The sequence below is a fragment of the Marmota marmota genome, unplaced genomic scaffold (assembly GCF_001458135.2).
Source record: "Marmota marmota marmota unplaced genomic scaffold, marMar, whole genome shotgun sequence".
Classification (NCBI taxonomy): Eukaryota; Metazoa; Chordata; class Mammalia; order Rodentia; family Sciuridae; genus Marmota; species Marmota marmota.
In genome coordinates, this window is record NW_025999900.1 from 23,841,190 (window position 1) to 23,851,148 (window position 9,959).

General features: G+C 32.2%; 1 protein-coding gene across 1 annotated transcript in view; it reads left to right on the forward strand.

Annotated features, from left to right (window-relative positions):
• Ralgapa1 (Ral GTPase activating protein catalytic subunit alpha 1) overlaps window positions 1-9,959 on the forward strand; it is a 234,592-nt gene that overhangs the window by 72,505 nt on the left and 152,128 nt on the right. The window contains exons 13-15 of the mRNA XM_048798440.1: window positions 5,085-5,233; window positions 7,868-7,997; window positions 9,206-9,658. Coding sequence (XP_048654397.1) covers window positions 5,085-5,233; window positions 7,868-7,997; window positions 9,206-9,658 — 732 coding nt within the window. The remainder of the gene's footprint in view (window positions 1-5,084; window positions 5,234-7,867; window positions 7,998-9,205; window positions 9,659-9,959) is intronic.

Below are 9,959 nucleotides of genomic sequence, written 5' to 3' on the forward strand. Positions count from 1 at the left end.
ATTTGCCAGAATTTTATTGAGGATTTTTGCATCTAAATTCATTAGGGATATTGGTCTGTAGTTTTCTTTCTTTGAGGTGTCTTTATCTGGTTTGGGAATCAGGGTGATATTGGCCTCATAGAATGAATTTGGAAGTTCTCCCTCTTTTTCTATCTCCTGAAATAGATTGTAGAGTATTGGTATTAGTTCTTCTTTAAAGTTCTTGTAAAACTCTGCTGTATATCCATCCGGTCCTGGGCTTTTCTTGGTTGGTAGTCTTTTGATGGCTTCTTCTATTTCCTCACTTGATATTGGTCTGTTTAGGTTGTTTATATCATCCTGACTCAATCTGGGTAGTTCATATGTCTTAAGGAATTTATCGATGCCTTCACTATCTTCTATTTTATTAGAGTATAGGGTTTCAAAATAATTTCTAAATATCTTCTGTATTTCTGAATTGTCTGTTGTGATATTGCCTTTTTCATCCCGTAACCTAGTAATTTGGGTTCTGTCTCTTCTCTTTGTTAGCGTGGCTAGTGGTCTATCAGTCTTATTTATTTTTTCAAAGAACCAACTTTTAATTGTAAAATTTTAAAAAGTGGTATATATATATATAAAATATATATATAAATAAATGAATAGCAGGGAATTCAAATCTCACAATGAGTAAATGAGAACTCAAATACTTCATCAGTACTGAATTTGAGCATCTTTACTCATGTATGAATTTCTTATTCATATGCTTTTTCCCAAAGTTTTTTTTATTAGCATTTATATTTTTCTTAGGTATTAGTAAGTGTTCATTTTATTCACTCTAGTTTTTGTTTGTTCATTTTGTTTTATTGTGCTGGTATAGGGATCAAGTACCGGCCTTGCACTTGCTAGGCAAGCACTGTACTACTGAGTTAAATCACCAGTCCAGTTTTTTTGTTTGTTTGTTTTGGGAGGTTTTTGGTATCAGGGATTAAACCAGGGACTTTCAACCACTGAGCCACATCATCTTTTTATTTTTTGAGATAGGATCTCACTAAGTTGCTTAGGGCCTTGCTAAGTTGCCAGGGTTGGCTTTGAACTTGAGATCCTCTTGCCTCACCCTCTCAAAATGCTAAGGTACAAAATGTGCACCACCACATCTGGCACCATTCATTTTTTAATCAACCTGTTCTTGTCAAGTCCACATGTGTTCTCTTCTTTTTTAAATCAAATATACATTTTCAGTCCTTTTCCTACTTGTCAGGAGCATCTTTCAGAGTAGCTTGTACCCTCCGCACTGAGCTTCTTCACTTGTCTTTGAGAGTAGCATACTCTCCTGTTTTTCTCCTACTTCACTGGCCAAATCAGATTCCTTTTTTTTTTTAAACTGACTTTTCTCTATTTCCCTGACATTTCAAGTTGAAATGCCCAGGAATCAGTTCTTGAATCTTTCACCACTCTTCCTACCCCCATTTTTTTTGCCCCAGTACTGGGAATTGAACCTAGAGTCTCATGGATGGTAGATAAACTCTGCCACTGAGCTACCTCCCTAGTCCATTTTTTATTTTGAGACAGGGCCTCATAAGTTGCCCAGGCTGGTCTTGAACTTGGAATCCTCCTGTCTGAGCGTCTGGAGTAACTGGTATCATAGATGTGGACCACTGTACCCAGCTCAATTCTTAAATTTCTTTTCTATTTATTTTCTTGTTAGTCTAATCCATTCATGTGGCTTTAAATGCCATGTATATACTACCATTTCTAAATTTTATCTCTAGTCTGGATCTTTTCATCTGAACTCTGTGAAATCTGAACTCAAATATTCAAATGCTAAGTTGGCATCTTCTTGGATATCTAATAGACTTTTTAAACTTTACTGCTCTTCTTATAGTTTTCCTTGTTTCATTTAATGATATCTCTGTTTTCCTGCTTCCTAGGGTTTCTTGTTTTACACACACACACACACACACACTATAAATGTCTAACAACAAATTCTCTTTCTTCAGAGTGTATACAGAATCTTGACTACTCAGCCTTCATTCTCCTTCATATTATGTCTCCATAATTTTTCATCTGTATTATTTCAGTTAACTCCTAGTCTCTGTGCTTCTTTCTACTCTTGCCCACATGTCCTCTTGGTCTATTCTTAGCACAGTAGCCAGAGGAATCCTAGCCAGAGGAATTGTAAGACAGATCATGTTCTTTCTCTGCTCAAACTTTCCAATACCTTTCCATTACCCACTAAGCATTAGGGCAAAAGTCTTTGTGAAGTCTATAAGACTCCTAAGAGTTAAACTAGTTGCTGGCCCACAGGATAATTGCAAAATCTAGAGTAAGAGTTTAGAAACTAAATCACTGTTCAGTCCTTTGAACTTACTTTTCTTTGTGACTGGAATGCTCTTCTTCTAGACTGCTGCATAGCTTAGCTTTGTCTTTTCCTTATCAATTTATTCATATTTATATTCCTTCTCTATTTCCCTTCCTTCCTTTTGTGCTTATCATCTCAGGACAATGAGATGATAGTGAGCACCTGTTTTCTTATTCTTAGCTTTTTTAAAAAAAAAAATATTTATTTTTTTAGGTGTAGATGGACACAATACAATGCCTTTATTTTTTTTATGTGGTGCTGAGAATAGAACCCGAGTCTCGCCCGTGCTAGGCGAGTGCTCTACCGCTGAGCCACAATCCAGCCCCTTATTCTTGGCTTTTGATGGTACTCTTCTCATTCTTTTGCTGTGTATACATTTGTTACATTTTTTATAAGTGTTCTTTTGTCAGATTATTGAATTTTCCCTTTTTCATTGTTTGTTAAATTTTTGAAAAATAAAAAGTGCTGAGTGCTTTTTCTACATACATTGTGACAATCATGCTTTTTTCTATTTTAATCTATTGATAAGAATTTACTATATACATTGTGATAATCATGTTTTTTTTCTGTTTGAATCTATTGGTAAGGATATACTTACTAATAAGTACTTCTATGTTAAGACATCCTTAAATTTCTGGAATAAAATCATGGGATTACATGCCTATAATCCCCGCAATTCAGGAGGCTGAGGCAGGAGAATTGCAAGTTCAAGGACCTCTCAGCAACTTAGTGGGACCTTGTCTCAAAATAAAAAATAAAAATGGGTTGGGATACAGCTCAATGGGAAAGTGCCTCTGGGTTAAATTCCTCATACCCACCCTCTGCTAAAAAAATTCTAGAATAAACACTACTATAATTTGTCCAGTTTGAATTGTTAGTATTTTTTAAATATTCTCATGTAAATGTTCACAAGGAATATTGACCTTTTATTTAATTATCTAGTCCTTGTTTGTTTTTTGATAATAAGGTTATATTTCTATGAAATAAATTGAGTGGTTTTCCTTTTTGTTTGTCTCTGAAAGAATTCATGCAAGAGAAGAAGCTTTGCCTGTAGTATTGTCTAGGCTTATTGTTCAGGGATATATCAGAGAGACCTGGATTACCAGTTTCGTTTTTTTCATGGTATTTGTATGTGCAACTTTTCTGTTTCTTCTTGAGCAAGTTTTGGCAAGTTATTGCTTATTCTACAAATTAATTCATTAAAGTTTCATTGCCATGAAATTATTTGTGAGTTGTCCTCCCCCTTTTTTTTAAAAAAAAAAGTATAGAATAGAGCCACAGTACACAGTGGCTCAAACATTAGTTGTTGTTGTTGTTTTTCTTCAGTAGAAAATTGCTGGTTAACAGGCAGTTTTTCCATATTCAGTAATTCAGGAACTTTCAGCAATTTATTCACTTATTATCTTTCTTATATTGGGGATTTCTATTTGTTAGACCTCATTATGTATGACCAATTGGCAAAAGAGAATGAAAATACGTAGGAAACACTCTTTTCTTAAAAGTTTTGTCTAGGAAAGAAAATGCATCACTTGTATGGACATTATATCATTATTGGGACAATCATAATTACAAGAAAGGATGGAAAATGTAGTATAGCTTTGTGACAAGAAATATTGGTGCATTATACATAATAGTGGAATTCTTTGAAACATATTTGTAGATATACATAATTTGATGAGTTTCATTCTCGAGTACCTTCCCTTTCCTTTCCCTACTCCCTTCCCCCTGATCCCCTCTCTCAAGTTTACTTGTCTTCCTTCTATTTTCGTGAGGTCTTTTAAGTTTTTTTTTTTTTCTTTTTTCTTCTCTAGCTTCCTCATATTAAGAGAACATGATGACTCTTGACTTTCTGAATCTGGCTTATTTCACTTAATATGATACTCTCCAGTGCACTGAGTTGTCATTTTAAACTCTCTCCTGAATCTATAGTACTGCTCTAATTTTATTTCCAATGTTTTTTTGTATTTTTTTTTTGTTCTTGTTTTTCTTGATCAGCATAGCTAGATTTACAGAATTAGCTCTTTTTACTATTTTAAAAGTTTGCTTAATAGTCTCTTCTCTCATTACATTTTACAACTCCATTTTGTTATGTAGTTTCCAGGAGATTTATATCAGAATTGTGGACATAAATGATGTAAATATTCTAAATTTGCAATAGATAACAATGTTCTGTTCTTCTGAAGTATCCTTGAGAGTGTCTGTACACACCTGTCACCATTATAACTTTTCCCTCTATAACAACATATAGTTAATGAGTTGGTTAGAATTAATTAAAGATACACATTGATGACCTCTCATTAGAAATATTTATAATATGTAATGTTTCCATAGTCTGTTTTCATTAAAAAGACATAGACACATAAAAATAAGAAAAAAGGGATAAAATATTTACAACTCATTCAGAAATTTTTTCCTGATTTTGGTGACCTTTTTTATTCTAAACTTTATTGTTCTTTTCATTTTTCGAGAGGAATAGGGTTATTATTATTAAAGCTATCAGTTTAAAAATGCTTTTTGTTTTGCATTTGTTTTATTTTCTTTTGAGTGCCTACTAGTAATTATATATCTGCCTAGGTAAACATAAACATAGGCAAATTTAATGAGTTTAAATTTCAGATACTAAGCTGGTAGTAGAAGTTAGAATTAACCCACAGTACCTATAAGTTATAGTTATCTCCTAGTAATCAGCATCTAAGTTTTTTCTCTTTGAAAAGAAATTTGCCATTGAAATTCCATTGTGAATAGATAATGATTTCTTTTGTTTTAGGTGTTCATTATAAACTCATCAAACATATTTCTTCTTGAACCTGCAAATGAAATAAAAAATCTTCTGGATGAGCACACAGATATGTGTAAACGCATTCTTAACATTTATCGTTACATGGTTGTACAAGTATCAATGGACAAAAGGACTTGGTAAAAATTTTTATCCTTTATATTTATTTATTTATTTATTTATTTATTTATTTATTTACTATGTACACAAGTATAGTAATTATTGGAGGAATAGCATCTATGAACAGGGCTTGTTAAAATGCTGTCGGGCCTCCTAATGATTTTTAATTTAATTTTATTTTTTTATGGTGGTACCTGTGCATGCTAGGCAAGCACTCAACCAACTAAGCTACATCCCCAGCCCCTAGGGTATCCTATTGAATGAATGAATAAATAAATTTAAAATGTATAATAATCATGGTGATAATAGTTCACTTTTTCTCAAACATCTTTGATCAAGTTTTCACAAGACCCCTTGGATTATCTTTCTGAAGTATGCATATGATGGTTTCCCCAATCCCAAGGAATGAATGCATACATATATGCATACATACATGAAGAAAGGAATTTATGCATGTATGAATGAATGAATGAAAAGATGATTCATCGAATGTGTAAATGCCTGATGCGTTAATCTAGCATTCAAAGCTTTGTATGATCAGTTTTCTGCCTACTTTTCCCTGCCTTCTCTTTTCCTCTTAAATTTTTTACCTATCCACCTTGCTTGATAGGACCCTTCTTCCCAGCATTATCAAGTTGCTTTCTTCTGAGCACATTCCAGACTTTTAGAATGATTGTCTGCCATCTTTCCTTCTTGTCACCAAAACTATTCTCTAAACTGTCTTCCTCTTTCTACATATTTTACCCACATTTTCCCCCTTACTTTCTTTCATTCTATATTTGTATCTCTGTATAGTTCTTGTCAAACTTGTCTTGATCCCTTGATTGTGTATAAACATTGAGAGAGGCCCTAGAAGGTACATACAAGTTGTTTTATTTTTCTGTATCCTACATTTGTTAACATAATAATGTATTATGTATATAAATAATTTTCTTCAACAGTCCATATTAATAATGGACATGTAGTTATTTCTTTTTGTTTGGGGGGAGGAAGACAGTAAATATAATCATATGTTTCCTCCTTTGCCTCATTTCTTAAGTGGAGCACTTGGCCAAAGGATGTGCCTTTTTAAAACTTTGCTACATAGAGAAAAGTGGCTTTATTTCGCAAATGTTCTTTACTAACAGTATTAATAAAATTCCATTTAAAATTAGTTATCAGTATATTTGAAATAGATCTTTGTGCTAGGTTTCTTTATAAGCTCTTTTACATGTGTTCCTTAATTTTCATAGCACTGTATAACATAGAAATATTCCTGTTTTGCATGGGATAGTTCTTAGGCACAAAGAAATTAAGTGACTTTTCTTTTTCACATACCCAGTAAGTGGTGAACAGAGATTTGAATTACAGTCTTTCTGACTTCAGAAATTAAACTTCGTTTAATCATTCTTTTTTTAGTTCTTTAATTTTTCTTTCTGTATGCGTTGAGTCATTGATGAGCCAAGTTATAGTGTGAGTCTTGATTTGTGCAACACAATTTTAGAGATTTTTTTCTTAATTTTTTAAGATCTCCTAGTGTCATAGTACTTTGGGAAATCCACAATTTATGTTGAATTTCTAAGACTTTTCTTTATTATTTAAAATCATTCTTATTTTTACAAAGTAAAAGGTTGTCTGATATATGAGTGCGTTAAGGTTTGACCATAAGTCAGATAAGATTTATTTGTAAAATATGTGCTTTATTGTATAGGTAGATGATTTCAAATAGCTTTTCATTTCATATAGCTAAACTACAAGCCTAAGTTTATAAATGTGACACTTTTAAGGTTTTTATTTTTTGAATGATTGCATGTGTGTTCACTAATAAATTTAGGATATTTTTAATTAAGTGATAGTTTTCTATTTGATTCTGCCCTTACTTCCCAGAAAAACCATGACATCTAGATCTGGGACCTATTGCTGTCTCAGCCATATTTCCCACAGTGACTGTCATGTATAATGCTATGCCTGGAATGGGCCTGCAGAATAGCTAAAAAGGAGAAGGCTGTGATAGGCACTTGGGCTTTAGCCTGGTTGTGTACCCAACTAGAATTCCCTTGTCAGTCTCTTTTTCATTGAGGCTGAATCAGTTTTCAAAATATCAGATGTAGTTTTATTGTTTTAATAGTAACCAGCTAGAAGAAAGAGGGAAGATAAGAATAATGGTAGAGTTGGCTTGACTAATAATACACAAAAAGAACAAGAGATTTAAAAATAGCCAAAATAAAAAGGATTGGAAGAGCCATTATTCCTACTTTTTCTTTTTCTCCTAATTGCTCATTATTAAAATAAAAAATCTATCTTATTTTATCTGAGGCTATTATGCCTGAAAATGACTTTAAAATGACTGATATAAATATAAAAATGGAATTTAAGAAAATATATTTTTAGTTGTTGATGAACCTTTATTTATTTATTTGTATGTGGTGCTGAGAATCGAACCCAGTGCCCCATGCATGCTAGGCAAGCATGCCACCACTGAGCCACAACCCCAGCCCATGAATGGAATTTTAATTTCAATATTTAACAAATTCTAAAAATTTGAAGTTCTTTTATATTTAATATTTGAGTTATTCCAAAGATAATGCTATAAGAAATATTAATTTGAAAGTTAACCACTAATCAAAAGCAAGCATATGCAAGAAGGAAACATTAATTAATCTTTTTACTTTAAGGGAACAGATGCTGCTTGTGTTGCTCAGAGTCACGGAGTCTGTACTGAAGATGTCATCACAAGCTTTTCTACAGTTCCAGGGGAAAAAAAATATGACCTTGGCAGGTCGACTTGCAGGACCACTTTTCCAGGCAATAAAAATAAAATAAATAGATGAATAGATGGATAGATACGTATTTTTTAAAGGATTTATTGAACCCTGAGCTTTGTTACCTGGGAAAAAAGATTTAAATCAGAAATCAGTTCATATTAAAGGTCTTTTGTAGAGCTAAATTAAAAGATGCTCATCTAAGTAGTTTATTTGCCATACTTACAAACTTAAACCTAGTATGAGTGGAAGAGATATTATGTCTGTGAAAAAAGTGTTATCACAAAGGGTTATGATGTTAATTTTATCTCACATGGCATGTTTATGTATTGTTGCAAAAAGCTGTCAGAGGACTTTAAGAGTAATAGTCTAATTGTTTGTTTTGTTAGACTTTAAAATTTTAAGTTGTTTCATCGTAATGAAAAACTAGCAGTCAAGATCCATTCCTACACTGTTCCAGAGACTTTTATAGTCCTTCTACTTAATTTGAAATTTCAGTGTTAGTTTGATTACACAGAAGTTACACACTGTGGTTTTCAAAAATAGAGTCTTTGAAAAATAGAAAAACATATGTTTTTAGGATGACAGATTTAAAAGTAAATAAGGATAAAATCATTTTTAATGTCAAAAACTGTCTCAGATCTAATTTTTTGGTCATAAGTATAATTGTTAAAAAATTATTTCATATATTAATCTTTTACCTAAAATTCTCTGTTGGTGGCAAATAACCCTTTAAAAACAGAAATATTTATTAACTGAACTCCCTTTTTCTTTTTAATTTTCCTGTTGTAATTAATCCAAAAGTGGAAGCTACAAGATAAAATTTTAGCTTATTAAAGGGCATAATTTCTTCTGTTGTTTGCACATTTTGATATTTACTCCTGTTCTAAGCTTTGTGCACTTTCCAACTTTATATTTGCTGTGTAAATTTATATATGAATTTCTTACTAAAATTTATAGAATTAGCTAGTAGTGTAATGCAGCATGAAAGGTAGTTATGACTTTAGTGAGGTTTTTTTTTTTCAGTTTGAATTACTGGTATGTTGGGATTTGGCATTTGTTGAAATGAAGTTTATAATACTAATGATTGCATGAATTACTTTCACAAGCACTACTATGAAGAAAGGGTCATGGATTTTTTGTGTTTTAAAATTCTTATTTTTAGGTGATTTTTAAAAGAATTGAATATCTGATTTTGAAGTCACACACTATATACATTTCATTGTTATTTCTGAATATTTGTCTTTGTAGACTCTTATAGTTGCCTGGATTAAAGCAAATCTAAATGTGTACATCTCACGTGAACTTTGGGATGACTTACTATCAGTGTTGTCATCGTTGACGTATTGGGAAGAATTGGCCACTGAGTGGTCCCTAACTATGGAGACACTAACTAAAGTTTTAGCTAGGAATTTATATAGTTTGGATCTCAGTGATTTACCATTGGATAAGCTGAGTGAACAGAAGCAAAAAAAGCACAAAGGGAAAGGTAAGAGTTGTTCAGAGGTGCTCCATATAAGTTTGTTTAAAATAATTGAGTTGGGGGAAACCAAGCCAGGGAGAAGGAGGGCAGTAAAAGTCATGTTCTTTCTTAACTATTCCTGCCTTCATATACCTAGGAGATTAAATTTTCCAACAATAAAGCATCCTGTAATTTTTCTTAATCTTAAAATTAATAGAAAGTTTGACAATGTTCTATACATAGTTAGCTAACGTTAATCTTACATATTTTATTTTGTTTTTGATATTTAACCAAAATGGAAATTTATAAAATGCCCTTTTTTTTTTTCTGTATTGGGAATTGAACCCTGAGTCACTTTACCACTCAGCAACATTCCTATTCTCTTTTATTTTATTTTGATAAGAGGTCTCACTAAGTTGCTGAGGCCTTGAATTTGTGATCCTTCTGCCTCAGCCTCTTGAGAAGCTGAGAGTATAGGCCTGTGCCATTGTTCCTGCCTATGCCATTCCTTTTTTTTTTTTTTTTTTTTTTTTTTTTTTTTTT